This window comes from Neodiprion fabricii, chromosome 2 (genome assembly GCF_021155785.1).
Source record: "Neodiprion fabricii isolate iyNeoFabr1 chromosome 2, iyNeoFabr1.1, whole genome shotgun sequence".
Classification (NCBI taxonomy): Eukaryota; Metazoa; Arthropoda; class Insecta; order Hymenoptera; family Diprionidae; genus Neodiprion; species Neodiprion fabricii.
In genome coordinates, this window is record NC_060240.1 from 5819821 (window position 1) to 5847795 (window position 27975).

The 27975-nt window shown below is 36.5% G+C and overlaps 6 protein-coding genes across 11 annotated transcripts in view; 4 read left to right on the top strand and 2 right to left on the bottom strand.

Moving 5' to 3' along the window:
- The window catches only part of LOC124176969 (uncharacterized protein C1orf112 homolog), a 32453-nt gene extending 8415 nt beyond the window's left edge, over positions 1 to 24038 (bottom strand). The window contains exon 1 of the mRNA XM_046558918.1: positions 23747 to 24038. The gene's annotated coding sequence lies outside the window, so the exon portion shown is untranslated. The remainder of the gene's footprint in view (positions 1 to 23746) is intronic.
- Positions 846 to 10897, top strand: LOC124176897. The gene is made up of 5 exons (XM_046558733.1): positions 846 to 2670; positions 5846 to 6188; positions 8894 to 9035; positions 9487 to 9647; positions 10670 to 10897. Exons 1-5 carry the CDS (start codon positions 846 to 848, stop codon positions 10731 to 10733), a joined length of 2535 nt encoding a protein of 844 aa, XP_046414689.1. The 3' UTR covers positions 10734 to 10897.
- LOC124176970 (E3 ubiquitin-protein ligase LRSAM1-like) lies at positions 12146 to 18466 on the top strand. Of its 4 annotated transcripts, none has more exons than XM_046558920.1 (13): positions 12146 to 12404; positions 12788 to 13030; positions 13833 to 14246; positions 14336 to 14380; positions 14777 to 14878; positions 14936 to 15044; positions 15124 to 15285; positions 15363 to 15462; positions 15542 to 15785; positions 15899 to 16024; positions 16147 to 16341; positions 16432 to 16650; positions 16736 to 18466. In XM_046558920.1, the coding sequence occupies exons 1-13, from the start codon at positions 12297 to 12299 to the stop codon at positions 16859 to 16861; spliced, it is 2193 nt and encodes a 730-aa protein (XP_046414876.1). In that variant the 5' UTR covers positions 12146 to 12296; the 3' UTR covers positions 16862 to 18466. The 4 variants fall into 4 exon arrangements, with proteins under 4 accessions (XP_046414876.1, XP_046414877.1, XP_046414878.1 ...); XM_046558921.1 differs by having other exon boundaries at positions 12147 to 12404; positions 14336 to 14365; XM_046558922.1 differs by lacking the exon at positions 14336 to 14380 and having other exon boundaries at positions 12147 to 12404.
- On the bottom strand, positions 16912 to 19756 carry LOC124176974 (DNA polymerase epsilon subunit 3). Its single transcript, XM_046558931.1, has 2 exons — positions 19534 to 19756; positions 16912 to 19346 (listed from the first exon to the last, which is right to left on the bottom strand). Exon 2 carries the CDS (start codon positions 19344 to 19346, stop codon positions 18969 to 18971), a length of 378 nt encoding a protein of 125 aa, XP_046414887.1. The 5' UTR covers positions 19534 to 19756; the 3' UTR covers positions 16912 to 18968.
- LOC124176972 (gamma-soluble NSF attachment protein-like) lies at positions 19885 to 23099 on the top strand. 2 transcript variants are annotated; one of them, XM_046558928.1, is made up of 8 exons: positions 19885 to 20079; positions 20202 to 20269; positions 20345 to 20429; positions 20638 to 20655; positions 21120 to 21327; positions 21417 to 21665; positions 21744 to 21995; positions 22121 to 23099. In XM_046558928.1, exons 1-8 carry the CDS (start codon positions 20030 to 20032, stop codon positions 22253 to 22255), a joined length of 1065 nt encoding a protein of 354 aa, XP_046414884.1. In that variant the 5' UTR covers positions 19885 to 20029; the 3' UTR covers positions 22256 to 23099. The 2 variants fall into 2 exon arrangements, with proteins under 2 accessions (XP_046414884.1, XP_046414885.1); XM_046558929.1 differs by lacking the exons at positions 20202 to 20269; positions 20345 to 20429; positions 20638 to 20655.
- A 149-nt stretch (positions 24039 to 24187) lies between the features above and the next one.
- LOC124176461 lies at positions 24188 to 27822 on the top strand. 2 transcript variants are annotated; one of them, XM_046557799.1, is made up of 5 exons: positions 24188 to 24369; positions 24793 to 25087; positions 25549 to 26191; positions 26394 to 26669; positions 26816 to 27822. In XM_046557799.1, exons 1-5 carry the CDS (start codon positions 24339 to 24341, stop codon positions 27512 to 27514), a joined length of 1944 nt encoding a protein of 647 aa, XP_046413755.1. In that variant the 5' UTR covers positions 24188 to 24338; the 3' UTR covers positions 27515 to 27822. The 2 variants fall into 2 exon arrangements, with proteins under 2 accessions (XP_046413755.1, XP_046413756.1); XM_046557800.1 differs by having other exon boundaries at positions 24796 to 25087.
- Positions 27823 to 27975: the final 153 nt, after the last annotated feature.

Sequence of the window (27975 nt, forward strand, 5' to 3'; positions counted from 1 at the left end):
AAGACATCTTTTGATTTACTAATTTTAGCGTAGAAGTACGACGATTGTTCAGTTTTGCGTGTAAAATGAGCCCCATGTACAATAGAGTGGGATTTAAAAAAATGTTCGTAACGCTTGAAATGTAAGACGACAAAAAAAATTGCGTTTTCGAAATTGGTCTAACGTTATTCCACCCTTAAGGAGCCCATTTTGCCCGCTGTTTCCCTATATAACCGCCCTAAAGGCCCTGATCAGTGAAAAAGCACAACATGATCCTTCCTAGCTGGTACCGCACGCGAACCTCGAATAAAAAATCAGAGATAGAACTGCGACTGTTCTGTTTCGCAGGTAACGACGGTCGGCGAATTTTTATAGCTCAAAAATACAGGTATAGATATACAATATAGATCAGCAATCCGGAGGTATAAACGAGGTAGTCAATCATTACGCGGATAGTAAAACTGCGTCAATTTTCGTCTGTTATAATATCGAGTGTCGTAACAACCCCACGCTAACCAATCCAAGTACAGTGCGAAACGAGTCACACCAGCTGCAACCCTATATGAGTTCAGTGAACTTGGTACGATATTCATTAATGCATGCACAACAGACCGCGGTAGGGTAAGAAAAATCGAAGACCGTGATATATAATTGCGAGTGAAGTGTCCTAACGACAGTTCAAATAAGAGGCTCTAATTAAGCAGCACCATCACGACTAATCGTAAAATGTAGGCATGTAAAGCATCGTCTGTAAAGATGGATTGGGATGGATTTTACTAAAATTAGGAAACCGATCGTGATCTTGCTCTTCGTCTGGGCAGTAGTTTCTAGGGAGTCGATAATGACCATCTTATACCAATCCTAGAATGTCGAACCTACGACGTCCTCCTGGTCCAGTCCGTCAGTTGTCGCTGCAGCAGCCTCCGCGACGTCAACAAGTGCGACGTCAGCGATCGGCGGAGGAGGACAACAAGCCACTGCAGGTGTTCGCGAATCCGATACGAAATCGGCTTCAGTGTCAAGATGGAAAGGTGGACCCGGGCCGTCCGAAGGTGCGAGTTGCGTGGGACGACAACAATCAGGATTCGGTGGAGAACGATGTGGCGGTTATCGCGAGGCAGATACCGGGGAAGCTGAGACCGCCAACGGCCAGGACGAAGGTCACGACTCGTCCAGCGATTAGCGAAAAAGCCTCGATCCTGTACTCGAGACAAGAATTGGCCGAGAGGTTACGCCTCGCGTGGAAACAGCGCGAGGAGAACAGAGCAAACATTGATATATTCCTCGCCCAAAACGCCGTCGAGTCAAACTGCGACTCCAGACCATCGTCCTGCGCCGCTTCGGCACCATCTTCGGGAATCAGAAGACGAGAGACGGTCACCGAGCCGCGGACCAACAGGATAAGTTCCAGAGTGACGCCGAGCAGCGAAACAACGTCTTGCACATCCGTAACGATGACGACACCTGGAAAAGCGTACCACCAAGGAGAAAACATCGCTACAAGTTTGAAACCATCATTGAATGCGATGCAGGAATCGGAGAACGGAATCATCGCCGTGACAAAGGTACCGACGGACGCTCTAATGGAGAAACTTGAAATATCCACGGAAAGGGCATCTGATCAAGGTTTGATTCGTGTTCAACCCGCTCCTAATTCAGGCACCATTGACGCAGTTGCGATTTTTGAGGACATCGAAGAGGGCAGGGTCAGTATTCCAGATGATGATCAAATAGCACCGAGTCGAGAACCGCTGCAGCAGGATCGAGACGAGCATCAGGACATGGTGGAGGGTGAGTCGAGACCCAATGGAAACGTGACAGTGGATGACGTGCCGTCTTCTTCTACTTCAATTCCAAAAAAGAGGGACCAGGATGGCGGTGGCGTCAAGGAGTCGTTAGCGACATCGTCGACGATGAGCGCGAAGGCTAAGCGAGCAAATTTTTCAAACAATTCGCTTCACTCGCAAAGAGTTTCAACGAGCGGATCAGCAACGGTAACTCCTGGGCAAAGTACAACAGAGCGACGGGAAAGGATCCAAGTCCCAACTCAGATTACCAGGGAGCATAATTACGGTTCTAGTGGTGTGATTTCAATGGTGGAAACGGGTCGAATGCGGCGAACAAATTCGGCACCACCGGTCCAGCATCGTCGACAATCGTCCGGAGCTCATAGCGCAGGAGCAGGTGGTCGAACCCAAGTCAGCATAGTAATCGACGCGCCGTCAATCGGGCCGTCGTCGTCTTCGTCGTCGCAGGAAACCAAGCCGGAATTGGGGGCAGCGAGCGAAGCGCTGGTAAAAGGATCACCGTCAATTTCCAATCGGGCGATAAAATCAGCTCCGATAATAAAAAGGCGAGCGAAAAGCGGCAAGCGGCGATCGGGCGGAAGTGGCGGAGGTAGGATCAGCGACGGTGGCGAAGAAGAGGCCCAGAATTCGGACGGTAAGTCCCGACGTTCCGGTGGTCGGGGACGGCCCTCGCTCCAGACGAAGGTTCCCGACGTTGTCACAATGGTGTCCCTCGTCAGTTCGGCCGACAGCGACAGCGACATCGACCAGAATTCACCGAGGGACGACAAGCTCATTCACGAGCTCAGAAACAAGCTGCCAACCACGCCCATCATCAAGACCTCATCGACTGCCGGATGTACGTCAATGGCTTCGACGCTTCAGAGGAAACCCATCAAGTCAGGTAAAACACTTGAAGATAAAAGGAATTGTCAAAGTTCAGACTGACCTTTATGACGAATGATCGAAATTACGAATGGTTGGAAGCGTTCATCGCATTTGCGGAGGTTGTTAGTGTTCAGAACTTCGAACGTTGGAAAAACTTTGACCCTTCGGAATTTCGACCAATCGGAATTTTGGCCCAATGATCTGTAACGGCCAGTCCGCACTTCGAAAATTCGGAACGTTGATATGCGCTCAAAATCAACACTATATAATTGATGTGTTGCTGAACATTGGGTACCAAAATTGATCCTTGCGATTTGGCGAGGTGTCGATTTAATAAGAAACACGCAAAGACGTTATTATATTGTTCACTTCCCATAATGGCAGAGGTGTGGCAAAGTGCCGGCGGTAATAATTGGCCGGAGTTAATTAGACCCTAGATGACGACACGCAACCACCGCATTCCACCTTCTTCTTCGTTGACACACAACCTCGCGTAATAATTATCATCCCTCTTGCGCCCTGTATACGTATAATCCACGTGCATACGTAAAATATTTGTAAAATACTCGTCACACTTATCTCACTTATCTTATCCATTACAGTTCATCATACACGCGCACAACTTTATCCGATCGTTCGAATCAGTAATTTTTTCTTTTCTCGATATCTCAGATATACGTACAAGTACAAACAACATGTCCACAAATATTAATATCCAGCTTCGTTAAGACTTAAAACGCCTCAACTTGACGGTCATTGCTATACTCTTCAGACTCGAACCTTGAAAGCGTGAATAACTTTTGCAGATTTATATTTATATTTATATTTGTATTCCAAACATGTATATATCAAGACTCGGGGTGTATTCGGAAGAAATCATCGACGGTATGATAAGTGGTGTGCAGTGAAAAGTTGTGGATCGAAACCGCCTCGATGAATGAATTATATAATAGGTACAGTTATTAACAGATTCCATCAACCTGTCGTCCCTGACCCAATTTTTAACAAACGTTTTGCAGAACCGTCAAACGCTAATAAACCGGTCACGAGATAAAAGTTTCCCGTACGTTATACCCGTCTATTGTATCCCTATAACAACTGCAGTGTGACGGGCACAACATGATGAGCAGAGCTTTTCCTTTTCATAAGAGGAAGAAAGGAGAAGAAAATTATCGCGAATAATTTCATGAGTGACTATAGCGACAACTGAATCAAGGGGGGCAAATATTGAGGATGGAACGAAATTCGCGCTTAAATTCGTGCAACGAACTTGATACCGACTCACAATCAGTTCACTCTCCGCAATTTAACTACACGTACACACCTACCTGTATCTATAACAGCTTCAAGTTAATATTAAAATCGATGCGCATAATAATTTTCACCCTGCGTCAATCAGGCACATCCATCAATGCCGGGGTGCAGTTCGTACAAGTGAAAGTTTCATTTGCAACCGAATTACGTGTAACATAGGAAGCAGTCAAAACGAGGTACCATAGACGGATAAGGATATGGGGTGGGTGTATGTAAAAGGGTTAAATTCTTTCTTTGAAAAGCTCGAAATGGTTGAAATCTTTTGAATTGTATTCGAGACTAAGCGGCGAGCTTCGTTATCGATGCGAAAATTTATCGCAACGTCGATTGCGGTTTAAAGCCAGGAGAAAATATAATCGTATCGCGTTACGCAGCTCGAGGTCTTACAAGTTGTACTTGAATACAAATTGCGAATCAACCCATCACGCGATACACATCAATATTAAAGTGTTTAACCCTTTGAGCCATAGTGGTAAGTATTTTTATTTTCTAACGATAATAATGTAAATTATTATCGTTAGAAACAAATTTATTGAAAATAATCGTGCAAATTGATGGAATAATTAATTTCCGAGAAAGTTACCCCTCTATACGTATACATGTTTTACATAAATTATAAGTTTTTGGGATCGGTGATTACGAATCTGAGATCGGAATTTAAACTTAAAAATGGCGGATCCAATATGGCGGACGAAAATTTCAAATTCGATCTAATCCGGATAAAAAACTTTGTCCAGGGGTTTTTGGGGTATCTGATTACGAATCTGAAATCAGATTTTAAAAATCCAGTACGGTAAATCCAATTTTTTTGACCGGATACGATCAAATTTGAAATTTTCGTCCGCCATATTGGATCCGCCATTTTGAATTTTTTAAATCTGATTTGAGATTCGTAATCAGCGTCCCCGAAAATCGTGGAATACTATCTTGTAGTAGTTGACTATAAATGATTTACAAAAGTTGACTCGGCACAATAATTCGTGATTCAAATGATTAATACACGTATAAGTATGTATACCTATATACAGTGGAGAATTTCACTTGCATTAAAGTTGAAACGATCCAAGTACGCGAGAAACAGCAAAGTTATAAGCTGTTGAAAAATAGATTTTTCGTGCAGCTTGCAAACTTTTTCAACTCCGTAAAAAGTTTCGTTATTAGTAGTAATTAGCATATACAAAACACGTGTCAAAAGTATATCGCATTGAAGCAGGTTTGTCAAACTGTTGCATCTTCTTCAAACAATTACTGCAGATAGCTTAGCACGTTAAGTTTTTAGTGCGATTTAATTTGCAGATGTTTTTAATGCATAAAAATACTTGCTGGATTCTCTTTTTACCGGCAACGCAGGGCGCACAGTAAGAAAATCATAAACAAGTACGAACCGACAGGTATTTCAGCTGTGATCGATCGGACGCAACAATTATATTATGAAAATAGATAACGCGTTTTCACGGATACACGAAACATATCTTATATTGTTGAAGGAATTGTCAGTTAATTTGATTTTATAGCAGAGCGTTCCTTCTTACTAAATGATGTATAACGAGTCCTTTCAGCATTTGTAGTTAATGGGATGCTCGACGTGCATGTTGCGTTGGATTTTGCCTATCGATCGATCCGTGATACCATCGCGATTCAATCCGCTAACGAATATCGATGAAACGCGAAATCGCAAAAATAAAATCGGAGTTTTATCAAAATAATCTAAAGTACGATTATCAATGTCCATAAGAGCAAAGCCAAAAATACTGCCGATAATATAATTTAACGCGGGATGTTCCCAGAACGGTTTTCACGTTTCAAAACAACATCAATCGAACAAATCCGAACCTCTAAACCTAAAGGTGTTTAATTCATATTTTCCCCGGATGCAGTGTCCTTTCAACAGGAATCGTTCGACTTTGAAAGGGACGAAAACCCGAAGGATGAACGGAAATGGGGAGTGGTCGGAGTATTCGGACAGCAAAAATTTCCTGTCGTATGCCGAAGCGGAGGAAGTGCCCTTCCAACACCGGAAGAAGCGACGAGTTGGAAATCCGACGACGCTCCGCCGCTCTCGTCGACGACCGCGAGAAACGAGTTTACTGATCCAGAGGACGCTTTTATCGCCCCGGTAACCGATCGGGAGAAAAGATGCCTGGCTGTTCCGATCGGGGATCCGATTCGCGACAAGAAACGGAGGCTTCTGCGGACGAAAAGTACGCCGCCGCATCCCTGGTAAGCTTTTATTTCAAACATTAGGAGAGCAAAGATATTGTAATATTATACTTAAAAGCATTGAATAACCAACGGGAAAATTCTCTGTACATTTCACATGCGAAAGAAAAAAAAAGAAGATTAGTAATTTACCGGATATGGTGACGAAACGGGTATGAGGTTTGAAGTTGCGAAAGCGCCTAATTCCGAATTATTTGTTGCTGGTGAAACTTGAAGTAAAGAAATCAAACTTTGAAGAAATAACAAAGTTTCAAATGGTCGGAAAACCGACGGCTCAAACTTCCGAAATGGAAGATTCCGCTGTTTAATAAACGTTTAATATCGTTACATCAAGTAAATACGATTTCCCTCGATAACACAAATTATTGACTCGACCACTACTTTGTCAGTGTGGAAAAAAAAAATGACATTTCTTTAATTTGAAACAGTATTTTCTTTCGCCATACTTGATCGCAGTGTGCAGTTTTAATACCGTGATTTTACATCCTCTTAAACAATATATTACATCTGTTAGAAGATATTTATGGATCGAAGTACGTTGAATACTCGACGATTAAGGAGAGTAAACAAGTAAAGAAAAGAGACAAAAATATAAAATAATATAAATAAAAACACCGACAAAAAAAAAGGGTGTAAAAATAGGGGGTGGTGCTGGGTCGAAACTGGCTCGTGGAAATCGTATGCAAATATTTCGGCGCCAAGGATCGAGGTGGTACAAGCGTATAATAAATCTGCGAAATAGAATAAGAATAAGGGATAAGGATAATTCCACGGCCTCGTTTATATTCATTCCATCGTTGTTTTAAAATCGCGAAGGTATCACGAAGTCCGCGATTCCCGGTCTTCTTGTTATACTACATACTCAGATCTGCATGATAGGTTCGATTCGTTCTGATTTACGAGGACCGCGAGCCAAAAATGGAACGCTTCACCGAGTCGTGTTACTTCTGCAGGTGAGTGTACGTGTATATATATATATGTATATACCCTCGACCATTCGCCAAGCGGAAGATAATATCTTCGAATTAAGTATAGCTGATATCCTTGTATAATATAACCGAGCGAGATTAAAGTTAGTAACGTTAATGTAACGAAATATTGAAATTGAAATAATTGCTTTGAAAATTTAGAACGAGTTTAAAGGAGTTTAATTTTTCAAAATCTGTATACACTTTGCTTTTTAAAAATAAATTACTCGATTTGGGACGATCAGACCAGTTGCGAAATAATGATTTTTGAGAAAAAAAAAAAAAATTAATCGTTACATTAAACGTTACAAACATTATTCGGCTTGAAATTACAAATCACGTCAGGTTTATAAGCGAAAAAAATAGTAACGGCGAAGTTTCAATGTACTATTATCCGATTATTTCAAATCAACTTTCAGATAAATTTTCGTTATATTTTTTCCCTACAAGCCTGTGTAGGATTACATAAAAAACTTTAGCTTTTCAATATGGGAATAACTATAATATTGATTAGGCAAACTTTAAAAAAGAATATTTCATACATCGACAAAAACTTCGATTACAGATTTTTTTTCCATTCCTACGTTTTCTTCTTCTTCTTCTTTTTTTTTCCCCCTCATTCCTCGCACAGTTTTTGACGGAGGTTTAACAAGTTACTTCTGAATTGTTTGCTCTTTTCGATGCCGATTACGTGGCGAGTTTAGTCAATCATTAATCACTCTACATAGGTACATCGTTAATCTCTAACGGACATGTATACGCGAGTATATATATATACACATTTATTTACATGTATATGTTGTCGGTATAACTGCTTCATCATTTTTCGCAATTATTTCTCATCGGCATCACAAATTATAGATAGGCGTATTACGGTGCGATCGAAAATCCCTCCAAAGTTAGTTACAACTTACATTCCCCAAAGACATACGGGAACAAAAGTGATCCAATTGATCGCGTGTATTATATATACATATAATTATACAACGAATGACAGGGAAAGTGACTTGGCGTAAAACCTGTCACAAAACTTTATAACTCAAGAGTTTTTAAACTCTATATTTTTCTCTTTTTACCTCATACACTGCCATACTCACAATTTAATAATAATAATAATAATAATAATGGTAATCATATCGACGATGACGATGACGATGATGATGATGAATTTGTAAAACCATCGAGTCAATTAATCTCTCGACCTATATTTTTCCATGACACATGATTTCTGTTAAACTTTAATTGATTCAACTTTCAACATATAACGCATTGTCGTGATGTAGGTGTTGATAAGAGAAAAAAATTCTGCACTTGACAGTCTGCAGTGAAAGAAATCGCTTTTATTTACTGTCAATCATACGGATTTTATATGTATGTACCTATAATGCACTTGAGGTGAAATGATCGAAGCTAAGCGCTACGCAACATGGATAATAAATGCATGTGTGTGTGTGTCTAAACACGAACCCGTGTCTGAGAGTGGAAAGATGGGGCAGGTGTATTTCTACAGAGATATTGTAAAAGAACGACAATGATTATTCAGTTTCGTAAGTGGAACTGGGACAATCGATTAAATACATTCCGTAGCTCCGGTTAATCCCGGTGTATTTAGCCTACGTATATACATAACGTATACATGTTCATATGCATATATAGATGGAATTATGAAAAGCACGATGAGAGGAGAAAATAATGATCGGCAGCGATTTGTATTATTCTCTTATTTTCCGCTTTTAGTGCTGCCGACGAGAGACTTTTGAATTCTCCGGTTACACCTGCCGCAGAAAATTCGACTTTGAGAACAGTTAGAGATCAAGAGGTTGCAATTGACAAGACGACCGCTTTTTCAGCAGCGAGTAACGAACTTCCGGTGCCTAAGGTGAGTTTCGATGGAAATTTATTTTCGTGAAAACTGTGTGCTTGTTTGATAAGATTGTCATTCGAGAAAAAGAATAATATGTAAAAATGAATCTCAGTTGAAAAGTAGACCGTTTCCATTTTCGAATTATCATTGGAAAATAATTTTTTTCCGCAAACTAGACCCCAAAAAAAGATATTTAAAAATTCTTGGAGTCAAAAATCACTTGGCTATTTTTCTTCCTTTTTCTTCAAAAATTGAAGTGACGTCAAAATCGTGGATGTTTCTTCCCGATAATCATCTGTGAGGTAAATTTAAACGATAACAAATAAAAAAAGTATGCATAAAACATGTCACTGATAAAGTTATACATGTCTACATATTGCTGATTATTATTATCCGAGGTAATTCTCGGAATGTGATTAATTGACGATATTCGTGTAATTCTTTTTCATTCCAATTACGATATCAGACCGATGCAAAGAGCGATATACTCGGATTGGACCCGGAACCGGAAACCCCTACGTCTTCCTCTGAGCCGCAATTTCAAACGAGAAAAGAACGCGAATGCTGGCATCTGTACAGAAGGATGTGCGATAAAGGGGTCTACGTATCGTTCGACACTGTTCTCAGGTTCGCAGTAATCAAATTTATACCAAATAAACAATTGCATTCTTATCGCGACAAAAAGCGCAAATTGAATTCCCAATACGTTTGTAAAAAAATAGTATGCTGTGTAACAAAGAGCGTAAGTTTGCAATATGAGTCGTTGGTGAAGTCGAAGACGAATATTGCAAATACGCGAGGCGAAAAGACCGTCGCCTGCTTGTTGCACACGATTCTTTGTACAATAAGAGTACGTTAGGCGTTTTTTCGCGAAGCACGAAATTGAGGTTAGGGTCGCGTAATATCAGATTTGTTTGCGTCAGCGCATGCGCGCAGTGCAGAAACTACCACTTTCAACTCCTGGGACTTAAAAGTGGTTTTTTCGGTATTTCGCGTGTGCGAATTCGCTGTCATAGAAACGGGCGCTTTGTGTACGGAAAACATGCCTGAAAAAAATAAATATGCTCGCGTTAAGTAACAAAAATGTCCTGCTCGCTGTACTGTATTAAGAGGATGTATAAAACGATAGATAAGATAGGCCTCGACGAGTTTGCGAGTCAGACATACTTTTACTTATAATGTGTTTGACATTCGACGTGCCGATTGCCTACAATTAGCGCATCTGTCAAATTGACAGGCTGGTCAAAATATTATCGAAAATACAAAAATTATGTCAAGCTGAGAACCGATCGTCAAGTTACCCGAGGTGTAAATTTTTATTGCAATAACGTCCCCTTCGTTTCGTTGAACAGATTTTCAATATCTTTCGGTTCTACCTCTATTTATAAAATTTTTTAAGCGGACAATATATATTTATCTTTAAACACGTTCTTTTACTTGTAATTCCAAGTGTCCCAGTTATTTTTCTGTAGATGCATCCGAAGGCTGAAACTGTTTTAGTCGAATTCAATTCAACGAATATCAGTTGCACCTTGTGAACTGAACATTATTATTTCGTCAGTTTATTCTTCCTTTGGTTCGATAATTTTTCGAACAGACTGTACACTCGATATCGGCTTGAGCCTGAAAGCATACTTTGTATGTTTCAGAGGAATGCTGACACCAACAGAATACCGATTACGGCAAAAGGAAGCATCGCCGTCTGATTGCTGACGTGGCCAGCGTAAGACCAAAGAGTTTTACCCCTATGGATTTCACATGGGAAAATGGCCAACGAAAACAAAGAGCGCTATAAAAATTACCAGACGAATTCACTGACAGGAATAATAAAAATAATACACGTACCAACGTAGATATACCGACACGTAAGATTTTCAATTTGTACGCCGCGACGCTCGTTATCATGTGGAACAAGAGAATTAAAAACAAAACATACATATATAATATAATTGCAGTATTAATCAGAAATTTTTTTTTTCACATAAAGCTAACAATTGAAAGTATCTTTGTACGCAAGATCGATGCGGTGGATTATTGATTTCGCGATTTTTCTTATACTTTAATTTTTGTTTTACGTACGACGTGTTTGTTTCGACAATGCGTACAAATTAATACGAATTCACGCAGTAGAACCGTGCGATTTCACTTCTAATATCATCAATCGCTTTAACATAGATATATAAATTACCTATGTATACGTTGAAAAATTCTCGAGCGTGGTAAAACTCGTTGGGTGCGTTGGAAGTGGATAATTCGAAGATGAAAAGAGATTGAGGTAATAAAAAAAAAAAAAAAAATCAAATTGAAAATTAGCGGTAACGAGCTTTGGTTTAAAACTGCCTATTTTTAGAACGTACATACCTAGATATGTACATATGTATGTACATACATACGCAACACTGTAGAAGTGTAGAGACTGTTGTTACTAATATATTATATTATTATATAATATAGATGTGGTAGCTGTATAACAATTTGCCAAGAATTTATTCATTCATTTAAAAGAAAGAAAGAAAAACTGAGAATGACATTCTATAATACCCGAATCTAGTATTATACTGTATATTATACGTGTCTTTGCTGTTATTATTATTATTATTTGTATAAAGATTTTTACCACTCGACTCATTTTGTAATTGAAGTATCGCCTTGCTCAATAAAACAGTTGACTCGTTGTTACAATACGATTTTTAATCCCCATCACTATACTGATTGTTACGAATTTACTGCGATGTTATCCCGAAAATAAATCTCAGCCGAAGAACATTGGGTTCGCTGCTTAATTGATTGTATATAATGTCAAGCTCAATGTTTTCAGCATTGATACCAGCATTACCAAATTATTCAGTATAAATTTCAAATTTACAAAGAATCATTTCTGATAATTTGGGAATGAAAGATGAAAGTAAGAAAATGTTTGAATACCGATACCATCTGTTGGTAAGTCTGAAAATTAGCAAACAACAACTGTAATACCGGTAGTCGATAAGACTGTGAAATCCTGCATTATCAACGATCAAAGATGAGGAATTCAGAAATTACCAACAGAAAACGGTTATTGTTTAGATATTTTGTACTTAGAATTTTAATGCGGTTTACGCTAGGTTTATGCATGTTGATAAACGCTGCGAATGGAAGGGCGGAGAAAGAAGAGGGGAGTCATCGTGAGTGTTGGTTTAATTTGAAGAAAAACGTAATAAACTTAAATGTCAGAATCCCAGATATGTCTTAAATTCATTGCAATGGCACGATGACACGTGCTGAGGTGTATTCGTCATGTTTTTTTGCTGCTTTCACATCGAATCAATCATGTCAAATTTGGGAAAATATGGAAATAAAGTCCAAGTCGACTACAAAGCTCGCCTCGAACACAAATTGTATCTGGTAAGTGTCGTTTCTTTCGTTTCAGAAGCATTTCTACATTTATGCATCAGTATTTATACATTTCGAGATTGAAAACAACGATCAGCTAGCTGTTATTTTGGAAAAGCGACATCACGATTTGTCGTATTGCGCGCTAATATTTAACCATTCCAAAGTGAAAATATACGAATAAAAATAACGTACAAACTAATGACACACATATTTCATTAACCGTTGATAATAAACCTATGAGTCATGACGTAATTGAGTTGTTTATTCAGATGTCGAAAAGAGTGAATGCAAGGAAAAAAGAGCAGAAGGGAAAACGAGAAATTATGCAAGTTGCATTACACAAAAAAAAATGATCGATTTATGTAAGATTTACATAATGTTTTTTTTTCCAGGCTCGAGAAAATCCAGAGCCGGTATTTGATATATCGGAATGTGCGCTGAAGAATGTTCCGTCTGGTATATATTCTCTGTGTAAAGTCTTTAGGAAAAAAGTTCTATGGATGCAATGCAACAAGTTAAGTTCGCTGTCAGGAGGTGGTGCCTTAAGCGATCTATCCCTTCTCACAGTATTGGATCTACACGACAACTGCTTTACTTTTTTACCGAGCGATATAGCTTACCTTACATCGCTCAAGGTAATCTAATGCAATTCGGAAAACGCGATTGCGACTCGCTCTACTAATTTATTGAAATGCAGATTCAGTCACCTTGTGAACATTTTTTTTTAAACTCTGATAATTCCAAGGATGCGTCTGAAATTTCAATCGAGCAAGCTTGATCAAAAACACGAGTTGCCACTGATAGTGAGTTACGATTATAAATTCCGGAGGTGTGAATGAAACCAAGTAAAATTATGGTTAAAAATTGTGCTAATCTATTAATTTATTGTTGGAACTTGTTTAGATCAAGCTTGATCAATTAAAGTGTTCAGGTACATAAAAGAAATCAGCGATGTGAATAGACATTCAAGCTTTCTAAAAATCGCTAATCGGCAAAACGTCATTCTTCTCAGTTAAAAATTTTCTTCTATTTAGAATTACATTTTCTTCGTGCAATAAAAATAACAACTCAAATATAGGCTTTTTTCTAGCATTATTATAAAATCAATTTGTTAAAGTAAACGCCTGGGATTCTACAAATTTTGTGAAAACCAAGTTATCATTGTAAAAACCTTCAATTTGTTTGATCTAGCCAACCATCGTCAGTTGCCAATAACAATAATAAATGACAGAAATAACTTTCCCAAAACCCTATATCTTTATGAGTGACATAAACGTTTTTTTATTATATGAGTAATAAATTTTGTATGTACTCAATTTATCAAAAGTAATTCATAGTGGTTCTTTCAATGAGAAATCGATAATGTCACTAACAAATGTGGATACTCCACAACCGTACAGTACGAATGTAAATTGTTGATTATTTTTTTGCTTGCAGGAACTGTATCTACAAAATAATACGATCAGGAAGTTACCAATTGAAATACTCAATCTAACAAATTTATCAGTTCTGAATGTCGCTCAAAATAACTTGAAATATTTACCGGAACCAATGGGAGAGCTACGCCGGCTCACCGTGCTTGACATAAGCCATAACAAACACCTCGATAAGCTACCAAAATCACTAGGTTACTCACAGTTGTTATCAGAGATAAAAATTGAAGGACTGAAACTTTCTTACCCACCACAGGACGTAATCTCTGGTGGCGTTGTTGTGATAGTTGCTTTTCTGGCTAAGGAATCTGGAGTTGAATACACCCCGGAAAATTGTATCCAAACAACGAACACCAGTCGAAATTCAAGCTCTGAAAATAGACAAATGAGCTATCAGAATGTAGACAATGATATTCAGGTTCAACTTATTGATATTTTTCATCGATGGATCTATGTTGTAACCACTGCACCGCCATAGTTAATCATTTTATAATTTTCCATTTTTAGGCGACGTTAATGAAGTTAGAAAAAAACAAGGCATGTTTTTACGTTGTTCGTAAGCTTCATTTATTTTTCATTGCAACATTATCCTCATAGCTTATCGCACATTGTAGGTTCCAAATTATTGCTCACTATTCATACATAATTAATATTTACTCATAACTACCTATTTCAATTTTCATATTTTATACATATTCGGTAACCCAAGGTAAATTTTTGAAAATAGTCGTTGAAGAAATGTAAGAACGTTATCATTCGTGAAAATTTTACTTTACCAGTTTAAATGATCAATTCATTTGCTATTCATTCCTTCATTGCACACTTTTTGTTTCTCTTTGGATGTAGTAATGTGAGCGTTTTGTTTTCTCAGCACTTTCAATTTGGGTGCCGAAATTAGCTTGATGTGTAGCACAAATTTACTCTACTAACAATATGTATTTAATTCAGGAACACCGACAACACGCGCTTTTAGAAGTGGAGAAAAATATTCGCGAGCAACAAAAATATGAGCACGAATTGCAGTCCTCAATAAAAGCTCACAGAGAAAAGGTGAGAAAAACTTGTTGAAATCCAATTTCCATTTTATTTAATACTACGAATTCAAAGCTACTGGAGGATTTGGCGTTGCAACAAACACAGTTGGAGCAAGAAATCGAAAAGGTTCAACAGGAAAGAGACAATGATCGGGCACGCTTGCTATCTTATATCTATAATGGTAAAGCACTGGTTATTGACGACTGTAATATAAAAAAAAATTTTTTTAGATAAAAACTCATACTCCAATGATATTTCAGCTGAAAAAGAAGCTGACAATGTGATCAAGGAATTCCTGCATCATAGCGAAGAAGAGAGACAGAGCCAGGCAGAACTTTTGGAGAAAGAAAAACTCGAGGAAGTTCAATTGCTGGCGGCAAGTCATTCGGCACAATTCAATTTGCGTACAAAAGACACCCTCAGTAAGTTAGAAGATTTTTGTACAACAATACTGATACATTTTGAGATGAAATAAAATTCCTATATATTATTTTTTCAGGTGCTATGGAAGAGTTGCTGGGACAGGAACTTCTAACTGAACAAAAACTTGAAGAGTATACCAAATTCCGTGATTATACTGCCCAATCTTTACTGGGCTTGTAAGCATTGAAAAGAAAAACTGATTATCTTCAGACTATTTAATTTCACGAGACTATTAATTTCTAAATTTCATTACAGAGAAGTAAGAAACAATGATCACTTAACGCAGATAGTACAAGATCAAGAAAGAACAAGGCAAGATTTAGTAATCAGTCTGCGTAAAGATGAAGCACTACAAAAGGCTGCTGTCACTGCGTTACTTGAACGCAGTGATACACGCTCCTGGAGTATCGTGCAACAAGTTAATCTTGTTCAAGCGCAGCTTGCGAATCTCACCGCCATTGAGTTGGAAAAACGAAAATTAGAAACAAACCAGCAGATCGTAAGAAATTCAATTACTGCAATCATCCGTGAAAATTTATCTAGATTATTGCAACTCCTATGACATACAAAAGCAAATATCCAATTAATCATATTTGAAACTTTCTCTTTCAGAATGATATCGCTGACAAAAGGGTGACCTTGAGTATCATTCTTATGGACTTGTTACAGCAGCAGGAAAATCGGAGACAACAGCTAATAGAAACCATTAATCAAATTGCGCAACAGCAACATACAGATGTGAGTAATATATTTAATATCTTCTTCCACATTTGAAACTTTTCAAGTTTTGAGCATAGATTTGTGCGGTAATTGTGGTATCGAGCAAAAATAACTGAACATTTACGTTTTTACTATTAAAGAGTTCAAGAAGAGGCAGCCAATTCTGGCTAATGCAATACCAATCACTCATGGAAACCAGGCCTCAAGGCTTACTGGAGACACTGGAGCCAATGTTAGTCAGACATTTAGCTATTGCAGGAGTGATGCATTGTCTCCCATTTTTGAGTACAATACAGTCACTTTTGCCACATATTACTCATGAGGATTTAATAGAGGTGAGGACATAAAATTATCAAAGAAAATGGAAAACTATGAATCGAAATCAACTTCAAAAACTGAATAATTTGGCAATTGTTTTTTCACAGGTTGGAATCAAGAGCGCAAATGATCGAACAGCAATCATATTAGCTACAGAAAATTATCTAGCAGAGAAAAAGCTGCATGCTAGCGAGCATTTGCACGAGATACCATCTGTCGTACCGTCTGCTCCAGAAGACGAAGTTGGCACAAGTTCTAAGATGGATAAAAACGAAGATTCACAGGGCATAAATTCCACGGAATGTGTTATCTGCCTCGACATGGCTGTGAGTTTCATAATATTCAGTTTCAAAATTGAAAATTTAACATGTTTCCTTGTAATGCGACAACCTGTTTCATTGCATATTTCAGTGTCAAGTTATTTTCCTTCCCTGTGGACACATGTGCTGTTGCACAGAATGTGCGAATAAAGTAGCAACGGAGTGTCCAATGTGTCGCAGTGTTGTTGAGCGTAGAATACGAGTTTTAACAACATGATCACAGCGATATGTTCTACAAAACTCGCACAACATTTGAAGAATGTTTTAATTAGTCAGACGATTTGGTGAACTGCAAAGTGTGAAAGAAAACAACGCCATACCCCTGTTTTGTATTATGAAGACATAAAAGTTGGTTTGTAAAAATATTCTATCTTTTATTTTAAAATATCTATTGTATAACACAATAGATATCAACCATAACGGTTGATGCAAGTAGATCCTTGGATAAAATTTGCATATTTGCATCACTATACAGACTAGACTTAATGTGCGAAGCTCAAGAGAACATGATGTTTCCAAGAAAATCATTGCATATTTATCCAGTATTTGAAAATAGTGTGAACATCTCAGAAAGCCAATGATAAAAATGCTTGGATAATGTCTTGTTATTTCTACAGATTTCTTTCTTTCTTTGTGTACTGAAATAGAGACAGAATTGAATGTGCAAGACAAACAATTTTTATTATAAAATATTTTTCATGGTGATGTATATTTCATTCTCAAGTTAAGTATCAAAATATTGGACAAGTTTCAACCAAAATCTATGATTCAAGTTGATGAGCACTTATCGAAAATGCAAATCATAAATATCTATGTATAATATTTATATACATTTGATATAGAATTTTTAATGTCTATTTGCTTATAAATTTTTCTATCAAAATTACATTTCTCAAAGAACGATATTAAAGAATTTAAATGTCCTTAAAAGTTTCTAAACTACTGTTAAAATATGAATAGTAAAGCCAAGTATGAATACAATTACTAATGCAGGATATGAAAATGATCCGAAATTATTCTAAACTACGAGTAATGGTAAATTTTTGCTAAATAACATTTAAGTGGTACTACTCGTTAAGAATGCCTAACTATTGGAAGGCGGCGCTATATATATACATCGCAGTTAATTCAGATGAAAAATTCTTTGATTACTAGAAATAATTAGAATTCGTTCAATTTTAATAAACAGCGCTGATCAAGAAATAGTAGCTTGAGTAGTCAATAATTTTATGCTAGTCTTTCTTTGCGTGTTTTGTAAACATAAAGTGCCATATATACACATACAATTAATTCTTACATATAAGATATTATTGCGATGTGTTTACCTATGTAAAGTAAGTAAACGGAACTGAGATATAAGCTAGGCATAAGATATAACTTTATAACATAGTGAAGGAGAAGACACAAAGTAAACCAATATTACAGAACGAAATATGGATTCGATAGGCATGTCTCTAATTGATTAGACTCACTACTATTGGTAAACAGAATACTAAACACTGTTTGTAGTGAAATGAAAAATTCCATTAATTTAGCATAGAATGATCGAATTGTAGTCATTTCCTATACCGCACATTCTGCACTTGATTTAAAAATCCACATAGAAAGAACATTGCTAATCTTTCTTATTCTCAAACGGAGTTTTAGAACAAGCGGAGTAAATGTTTTTTAACCCTATAGTCTATACCTACCATTACTGTAAGCTTGCAAGATTGTTCAATTATTGATCTAATGATATTGAATGAAAAAAAAGAAAACTAGATATATATGTATATATATATTACTATGTATATTATTATGTACCCATTGAGATACACACTTTAACGAACGATTTCTGCATAAATATTATGTAATCTATTTACTCTCACACCAATATTGTCTTATATACAATTAATAAAATTTTCTGAGACTGTTTGCATATTGTTCGTCATACAATTCAATGCCACAAACTATTGAATTCGTGATACAATTCAAAAAAGCGGAAGCCTGGTGACTCACCAAAACTTTGTCAGAATAGTATGCAACCCTTCCATCACATGACCCAGTTGTACAAAATGTATTGCAGTAATGATTTTGTAAAAGCACAGGTGTCACATTAACGATTTATGATAATGTCAATTTGGAAAAGGAGAAAGTAATAAAACATAAGTAGATACTTCGAGGGGAAAATAATAATAATAATCAGGATTTGAGTGAAAAAAAAAAATATTCTTATATTATTCAATATAAATTGTGGTATACACACAGCCTATACATATACTTAAGTTAAAAATCCGATGTATTAAATAGTGTGTGAATGTAAAAAATGCAAAAAAAAGTAGAAGCTACTCAGCGTCTTCGCAAACGATTTCTTCCACTTCTTCGTCATCTTTCTTCTGTTGTTTTCTCTTTGTAGTCGCATCCTTTTTTTCCTTCTGTGACTTTTTGAAATTTTCCAATGCCTCTTGGAGCGGTTCAAGAAATTGGTCAAACTCAATTTCTTCAATAGCTTGAATAACGTCAGTACCACTGATAGTTTTTCTTTTTCCTTTTTTAGCGATTGTATTGGCAGTTGACGTAATGTACAATATAAAAATCGAAGCAGCTTTTGCGACCGCCGCTCGTGCTTCTTTGCCAATATTGACTCCGTCCGGCAGAGATTCCTTAATTATTCTTGTTACAACAGCATTAGGGAGATTCAAGTCTTCTAATCTCTCAGCCATCTATTGAGGTGAAGCATTATTCGTTAATTCGCGAAGAGAGAATTTCAAAATTATATTGTCGTGAAATATTAAAACACGTTTTACAATGGCAGAAAATTCGTCGAAAAAAGTGAGAGAAATTTTGAGGTTATAAAAACTACGATACCGAGAATTTAGACAACGTGATTAGAAAAATTGATGCACTTACCTTTAGCTTTTACGATTGAATGATTTTCAACGGAAGGTAAATAAAAAGTAGAATATCAGCAAGTGGTGACGTTTCAATTGAGTTTTACTTCGTTTTCGCCGATATTTCAATCAGATTTTATAAGTAATTATTGTATCACCGAGGGACGCGACTGTGAATTTGAAAATCAAATATAAACATGTCGTGTATTCGCTCCATAAACTTCATTCGCGGTAGGGTGATGTTTTTTTTTTTTTTTTTTTTTATCCATCATGCGATCCTGAGACGCCATCTACAGGATTTTACAAAGTACCATATTTTCGTCTAGTTTTCGTGACTCATTGTCAGGACATTTTCAAATGAGTTTACGAACACGCCCAAGGTTTCTGCTTCGTAGTACGGAATACGTCGTCTGCATTTCACGGATTGAATTGATTTGACACAAGAAAATTTGACAGTAATATTTTTGCGGAAAAACAAAGTGATTTTACAAACGTGAGCCAACATTTTGAGAAAAATGTCGAAAATGGAGGAAGGAATGGCCCACATTCGGCAGGCCGAAAAAAGGTGAGATTTTTTTCTTAGTACATCAATCCAAATTAGAAAAGAATTTGATCATTTTAACTCCCTAACCAGTAAAAACGTACCATTAATTTAGATCATAATAATTTATTAATTTTCTCCCCTAGTTTAAAAACGTCACTTTTAAAGTGGAGACCTGATTTTGAAATCGCTGCTGATGAATACTCCCATGCGGGTAAATATACCATGCGATAATATATTTGCGTGTCTCATTACTGTCAATATTTAATCTTCTCCTTCCATTCAACAGCCACCTGTTTTCGAAATGCAAAAGCTTTTCAACAGTGCAAGGAATGCCTAATGAAGGCTTCAGACTGTCACAAACAGAACAGATCGTATCCTTTCAAACATCGATCAGTGTTTTTTTAAATTTTCATGGTTTACTTTTTCATTAACAATGAATTCTGTACATAATTTTCTTATGTCGAAATCGAAAGTTCTTGATCAGTATAAAACATGCAGATCATGCGTCACAGTTTTCATCTGTTTCGACGAAACAATTTTTTCTCTGGTTTATAGTTAAATCCTTAATTAGTTTAATAGATGGTTTCACGCTGCAAAGTAAGTATGGCCAATTGACTCAAAGACTCAAGCAGACTTTAAAACTTGGAAAACGATGCTTGGTTTATAGAAACTGGACATACGGTATTTTATCAAGTGGATGAAAAAAAGTGAAAATGAAAAATATTTTCCAAATACAGAATGATAAAAACCATTGTATGCAAATCAGCATTGTTTTTCTTTCAAACAATTATCTCAAGTGTTAAAATAATTTACCGAACCATATTCGTTTTAATTTGATCCAGATCTAGATCAAACCTAGATCAGATCTAGTCTTAGCATTCTTTGCCATGGCTATGATTTTACTCCCAAATTGTACGGAATTGATATAAAACAAATATCCGTTTTCATAAGTATAAAAGGCTTTCTAAAAATAGTTTGCATAAGCACCTTCAAAAAAAAAATGTTGAGCATACAAATAGTGGTTTCATAAACTAAATAAAATGACTAATAATGTTGTGTAGGAGTATGGAACAGGCACTTCTAGTGTGCAAGGAATTAGGAAATTTAACCGAAGTACCGAAATTGGCACATTCTGCATGTTCGTTATATCAGCAACACGGCTCACCTGAATCAGGTGCTTCGGTACTGGATAAAGCAGCTAAATTATTGGAAGCTACTGAACCCGCACAAGCTCTGGAGTTGTACAAGCGTGCAGCTGATGTTGTTATGGTATAAGAAATAATTTCATAATGACAAAAAGCCTGATAGTATTTCCAGCGTTAGAGATTAAAAAATAATACGGCTATAAAATGTTATAGAGTGAAGACAGTCCGAGACAAGCGGCTGAATACATGAGCAAAGTAGCTAGAATTCTAGTAAAACTAAAAATGTACGATCAAGCTGCAGACGCGATTCGTAGGGAGATTGGAATGCATCAACAGATAGATCACACTCCGTCTGTAGGACGACTAGCGGTAGCACTAGTATTGGTTCAACTCGCCAGAGGGGATCAAGTGGCAGCAGAAAAGGCGTTCAAAGAATGGGGAAACTACTGCGACGTTCCCGAGGCAAGTAGACTAAAGGAATCGTTATTAATTAAGGCATGTAAAGGACGTATAATAATGTAAAATTGGCATTTTCCACAGGTACAAACTCTGGAAATGCTACTACAGGCCTACGACAACGAGGATGCAGATTCTGCAAGGTCAGCATTGAACAGTCCTTTCATCAAACACATGGATGTAGAATACGCCAAATTAGCAAGAGGGCTTCCTCTGCCGCAAGTAGAATATGCAGTTCCACCGGCTGGTGTTCGACCGAATGCCGCAGCTTCTTACATATCGCCAAATGCTACCAAACTTACTAGCCAAGCGACGGTTGAGGCTGAAGTTAATCAGGTAATAGTCGCTGGGCTCGAGTTACATTTTGTGACCAGCTGTTGAGTACAACTCTCGATGTGTTCATCTGAAGTAAGGTTTATCACCATAAATTGTTAAAGACGATATATTCTTTTTTGTAACAGGAAGACAATGCTGCAGACGTTGCTAGCGGACAAGTCGGTCAAGGCAATCCAAAAGCAAATCCGGTCATAGAGCCAAAAGAAAGTTCAACAAAAGAAGAAGAGCCGGAAGATGAGTATGAAGGGGGACTTTGCTGATTTGTTAAATTTTGACTGATGCTATTGTTTAGGTATAAGAATCCGTAGTAACATAAAGTAACTGTCGATAGGTGGTTATTTTTTGTGAATTATTAGCTACTCAATATCTTCCGCTTTACTCTGCATTTATATTTACTACTATCCAAATAGTGTATAAACTGTTGCAATGACGTTTGCATCTATTTCCTATGATTCAAATAGCGCCAATGGTGCAATACTCGTATGCAGAGATAAATTCGTACAACGATATGTTGATTATTGTAGATGCCTGGCAAAAATACGAATATTTCTGTCGCGCACGTGATTTAAATAATATGCACAGAAAAATTATGCAAATTACATTTTGCAGCAAGATTTTCTCCATTATCCTTGAAATTTTAAATGCGAATATTTCTTAAACAGTTGTTTCAAATTTTTGTTAGTAGTCTATTTTGTTTAAATAGTCTTAATGTATCGATAATGATGAAGCGCGAACTTTCATCCATAATCGGCGAGACATTTAAATATTCCAATTACATGAGAAAGAAATCATAGTGAAAGATTTTTACTATGCAAGATGATTGAAAATCTGGACATTCGCCTACAGTTATGCCAATCAGAGGATTTGATTAGAAACGGTTTTGCCGGAGTGATTAATTATTTCTAACTTTATGAAAATGAAAAGATTAATCAAACATAGGAGTAATAAAGTGAAACTAATATGTATCGCTTTAATTTATTTAAATATACTGTACGATAAGTAATGTTTGATTTTTAATTGTAAAACAACTAATGTATGTCACATAACAATTCCTTGTCAAGACAAAATAAATAAAATAAAGTTATTCAGTGATTCTAAAAATAAGATTCACTTCCATCATCGAGCCTTCGGGGATTCATTCAAACTCACATGCATGTAATTTTTGGCTATTGTTAGTCGGTCGAGTCAAAAAATATGCGAAAAAAAGGTTTAAAATGTGAAAATGTGGATGATCGAGTTCAATTTCATTGAACCGATATTTGCTTTGTACAAACAAAACTCAAAAACCAATATTTTTTATTTATAAACTCAGTTATTAACAACTTTAGAGAGAGCTCATATGGTTGAACATTTTCCTTTTTTACGCCAACTTTCAAAAATTTTTCACATTTCATTTGTAAATGGATATTCTACAAATCATACCTAAGATATATTTTTGATAATAACATCATAAAATACTTATTGTTTAAATAATTTGTAGAATATTCATTTACAGAGTGAGCGATAATACATCGAAATTGAACCGTTGACATGGTTTTGACCATTTTTCGAATATATCATATTCCGAAACTTGTTTTCAAGAAGTTTTCTAAAAAGGGTATAAATATAACGCTTCAATAATATTTACCCAACTTTGCGTGAAATTCAAAACTTTAATACTCTGTCAATAGGTTACGTTTCAGTGGTCACACGCGGCTCAATGCACATATATTATACAGATGTAAACATGCCGAGATTTGAAAATTACTCACCCGTTTTTGCTATGAAAAATCTGTTGACATTAGCTAGTAAAATTCCACGTTCGTCGAGTTTTATCACCGGATCACTTTATAGCCTTTATGTTCACTTATCCACAATTGCAAAATCAGATATCACAGAACTGTTTAGAATTCATGAAAAACCCGCGGGAACCTCTAAATACCTAGCCACATCTTTGAGCTCACTACCACACACTACTCACTACGTAATTCGTGTCTGCCTATGGTTCTGCCGTGTCCGCCACGGTGCTCGCACCGAATGGCACCGAACTGAACTGAAATTACTGAAATGAACGGAGTGTGGGTTCCCTAGAATTAGAATCCACGGTGAAAACTGGCGTAGAGTGCAGCACCGTCGAGAGTTGTTGCCTTCCACCCGAGTTTTAGATACCAATATTTAACGTATGTGTGAGATAAACCAGCACTGCAATGAATAACGTTGGTAACTCGGAAATACACGGGGAATCCCCATCTTTCCCATTTTTCGTGTATGCATGTCTATGACGCAGGATGCACACGTGATTCGCTGGGTCGATTTGGATATTATTTAGCTCAAGCGTTACAACAATTCTAAAAACTTGGAATCATGAGTGATATAACCACGGATGGAGAAACAGGTATTTAATCAACATTTTAATTTACATTTAAGCGACTCGATATTCAACAGTAAGCATTACTCTGCGTGGTCCCTACATGTATGTATGTACGTACTTAACCACCTCTGCGCAGTGAAGCTTGGATCACGCGTTTTCAAACAAAAATGAGCATCCTTGAATTTTTTCAATACAAAAAGTATTCTATCGAAATTCGTGGCTTTGTGTGAATGTAAAGCTTCGACTTTTTTTTTTTCTAACTTTGTACGATAATGATCAGGTTATAGTATATAGGTGGCTATGTTGTTGACATTTCGCGGGCTAACGTAATTAATTTAGGTAGAATAATTTTTATATTGATGTCTCAATAAAATCGAAGTTCACCATATTCGTCAAGAAGACTCAGAATAATTAATAATGCTGGCATAACTTTTTAATGTTTTATAGTAGTTTCCTCTGCATCTCAGGAAAGTTTGGAAATTGATACGAATCGTCAATTTAGAATGGAACTCAGCTGTCCGTTCACTTGGGACATGGAGGATACTATTAAAAATCGAATTAAAATACTGGACACAATCGAATATCGTTTGGAAACTGTTACTGATATACAAGACGATTTTCCAGAATTTGTAGTGATATATCATCTTTTGCTAGTGTACGAAAATACATTAAATGATGAGCTGTCGGCTGCCACCCAATGCATTATGGATGCTGAAAAGTGTTTGACAGATATTAAAGAAAAGTTTGTACCCAAATTTCCGTTTTAACAATCTAGTATCACCAACATAAGTGTATATGTTGTGGCTTGTTGCACTTCAGAGTGAATTCACATGGATCGCTTCAGATATTTCAAATATTTGCGTGTCCTTAATTTTTGACTGATCCATATGTTTATTTAAATAGTTTACCAGAACTGGTTATAAAACCGGTCAAGCTTACCAAATTACATTATATGAGGTTGAAGATAGTAACGTTAATGTAACGAAACATCTAGTGAAAAAATCATAAATGCACAATTTTAGAATAACTTTAAGGAAGTTGGCTTTTCAAAATAAGAGTATGTTTTGTTTATCATGGTTTACCAAATTTCATACATTTCTAAAGGTGCGAAGTAACGATTTTTCCTAAACATGCATCGTTACAGTAATGTTACTGACTATTCATGCTTCATTTTATTACTGAAATTTTCTCTTTTAATACCAGGAAAACACTTGTAAACGTAGAAAACGTTTTACAACATATTTTAATTGGAACGAAATACCATGTGCTCAAGAAGCTGGAACAGTTGAAAGAAGCGAATGACCTTTTGAAGAGGATTTGTCCTATTGATGGCATGAATAACGTGGAATTGGCTATGTTGAATGGATGCAAGTGTTTAGCCTGGTCACTGTATAATGCAACCGATAAATTGGAGGCGATAACATATGCACAGAAAGCTATTGAATACGAAACTGACAATGGCAAATGGTATTTTTTGTTGGGAAAAAATTACAGAAGATTGAGAAGGAGGGATAATTCTCTAGCTAACTGGCCAAATCAACAAGAAGCAAAAGCCTTCGAGACAGCTTACAAAATTTCAAAAAGAGTTTTGTTCGGTGTATCTTTGGCTCAAATGTATCGAGAGTCTGGAAACTACGATGAAGCTAATAAAATCTATGAGCAAATTTATGCTCTTAAACCGAATTGCACCAAAGTGCAACTGCAATTGGCCCTTGGTTTTATACGAATGAAAAAATGTCGATTGGCAAAAAATTGTTTGGATTTTGTAGCTGAAAAGATGCCTAACTCTCCGGCATATGCACACTACATGGGTATATATGAGGAAAAGTGCAACAGAAATTTTGAAGTAATGGGTTATAAATTATGTCCAGTAAATGCCAATCCGTCCTTATTTGCTTTATTAATATTTCAGCTGGGTGTTTTCTGCATTGATTTAAACCAAAGTATCATTGCAAATTACGAAAAATATAATATCTAAAATATTATTGTCCATAGATACGTGAAAAGCAGAAGAATAACCGTTTAATAATTATTGATTGAATTTCTAGGCTGCCCTTCCATATTATACAGCAGCAATACAGGGCACAAATTTTGCGGCAGAGTGCCAATACATGAAATGTAAGAAAATCGTTGAAGGTGTTTGGGATCCACTACCGTACATGTTGGAATTGTTGAATAAATACGCACAAGACTCTGATCATGTAAAACAACAGATAAACATTACAATTGGATCGCATTATCTCTTTGAAATGCAGGACATTTTAAATGCATGTCAATATATTACCAATGCTATAAAAATTAAACCAAATGCTAAGGCACTAAGGGTATGTAATTAATGTACAGACATTATCAATGCATTCCAAATATGAACATATGATATGAATCATTTCAAAATGTTCACGTTTAATATTAATCATAAAACCAAAAAATTATATGAATAATTTTAACATTTGGATTTTTCGCATTTCAGGAACATTTTGATTTATTCCGTGGATACAAAGTGAATATATACCATGTATTGGCAAAAGAAATTGCATTCGTAAAACAAACCAAGTCGACAATTTTCAGTGATGATGAAATGGAAATATTGAACGACACAGTGCAGCTCTGTAATAGGAATTGTAAAGATTTACCTTCAATCTCTACATCTGAATTACACACGTCGAGTCAACCAACGGCAAAGAGCTTCCACGATTATCATCGAGGTTCTGTCAATGCGAAAGGGAATAACAGAAGTGAAAGAGGTCGTACAAATCGAGGCTCTGCACCAAATGTTACTCCGAGGTGGCCGGCTCGTGACACCCAAAATTATGCCAGAGGATTTCATCAAGGTTCTGTGAATGCAGAAGGGATTACCAGACGTGGTCGTACATCAAATCGTGGCTCTATACCCAATCATATTCCGAGAAATGTTGATAATACCCAGGGGCGTGCTCAAGGATGCGGGAGGACAAGCCGTGAGTTGCAGAGTAACCGAGGCAGTTGTAAGGAATCGCATTCGTTGAGTGCATCCAGAAATACAGGAGGGTCCGGATTCACAAATCGTGAGCAAGGCGTGCAAAAAATGAGATCTGTAAGTCATAACGTCTCATTGTCAGACAACGATGGTGAAGCAATGGTATCGTGTTCCCTTGTGAGAACCTTTAAAAATCTAGATATGCAAAAGTGAGTTTACCTCACGGTAATCACTTTGAACGTTCGGCTGAAATCATGATGTAAATCATTATTACGAATTCTATGAAAATATTTCAGGTTGAATTCTTTAACGAACAAAGTTATTTCGTGTGTATAAAATATCATGCTCAGCAAATATCTGAATCTGAAAAAGTTTCATACTGTTGAGTATTATGTTTTGTTTCTAATATCTATTTTTACTGAAGAGTGTTTATTTTGTAAGATAAATTTGAAAGTGTATCGTTAATATTCATATATTTTCCTGTGGAGTTTTTTTATTAATTAAGAGAGAAAAAAAAACAAATAAAATTTATATCAACAGTTAACAAATACGTTATACTGAATTAATTTATTTAATACAAGTTTAGAATGAATGCTAAATCCAAGCATCGGTAATAAACAATTAATAAATTTTATATACACATTTTAATTACATACGTAGTCAGTAACTTATTA

Coding starts and splice junctions, on each gene's coding strand:
- LOC124176897 (XM_046558733.1), top strand. CDS start 846: ATGTCGAACCTACGACGTCCTCCTGGTCCAGTCCGTCAGTTGTCGCTG. Junction 2,671..5,845: donor GAGGAAACCCATCAAGTCAG/GTAAAACACTTG, acceptor CCCCGGATGCAG/TGTCCTTTCAACAGGAATCG. Junction 6,189..8,893: donor AGTACGCCGCCGCATCCCTG/GTAAGCTTTTAT, acceptor TTCCGCTTTTAG/TGCTGCCGACGAGAGACTTT.
- LOC124176970 (XM_046558920.1), top strand. CDS start 12,297: ATGTTTTTTTGCTGCTTTCACATCGAATCAATCATGTCAAATTTGGGA. Junction 14,247..14,335: donor ATGTAGACAATGATATTCAG/GTTCAACTTATT, acceptor TTCCATTTTTAG/GCGACGTTAATGAAGTTAGA. Junction 16,342..16,431: donor CTCATGAGGATTTAATAGAG/GTGAGGACATAA, acceptor GTTTTTTCACAG/GTTGGAATCAAGAGCGCAAA.
- LOC124176974 (XM_046558931.1), bottom strand. CDS start 19,346: ATGGCTGAGAGATTAGAAGACTTGAATCTCCCTAATGCTGTTGTAACA.
- LOC124176972 (XM_046558928.1), top strand. CDS start 20,030: ATGTCGAAAATGGAGGAAGGAATGGCCCACATTCGGCAGGCCGAAAAA. Junction 21,328..21,416: donor GTGCAGCTGATGTTGTTATG/GTATAAGAAATA, acceptor AAAATGTTATAG/AGTGAAGACAGTCCGAGACA. Junction 21,996..22,120: donor TTGAGGCTGAAGTTAATCAG/GTAATAGTCGCT, acceptor TTTTTGTAACAG/GAAGACAATGCTGCAGACGT.
- LOC124176461 (XM_046557799.1), top strand. CDS start 24,339: ATGAGTGATATAACCACGGATGGAGAAACAG. Junction 24,370..24,792: donor AACCACGGATGGAGAAACAG/GTATTTAATCAA, acceptor AATGTTTTATAG/TAGTTTCCTCTGCATCTCAG. Junction 26,670..26,815: donor CAAATGCTAAGGCACTAAGG/GTATGTAATTAA, acceptor TTCGCATTTCAG/GAACATTTTGATTTATTCCG.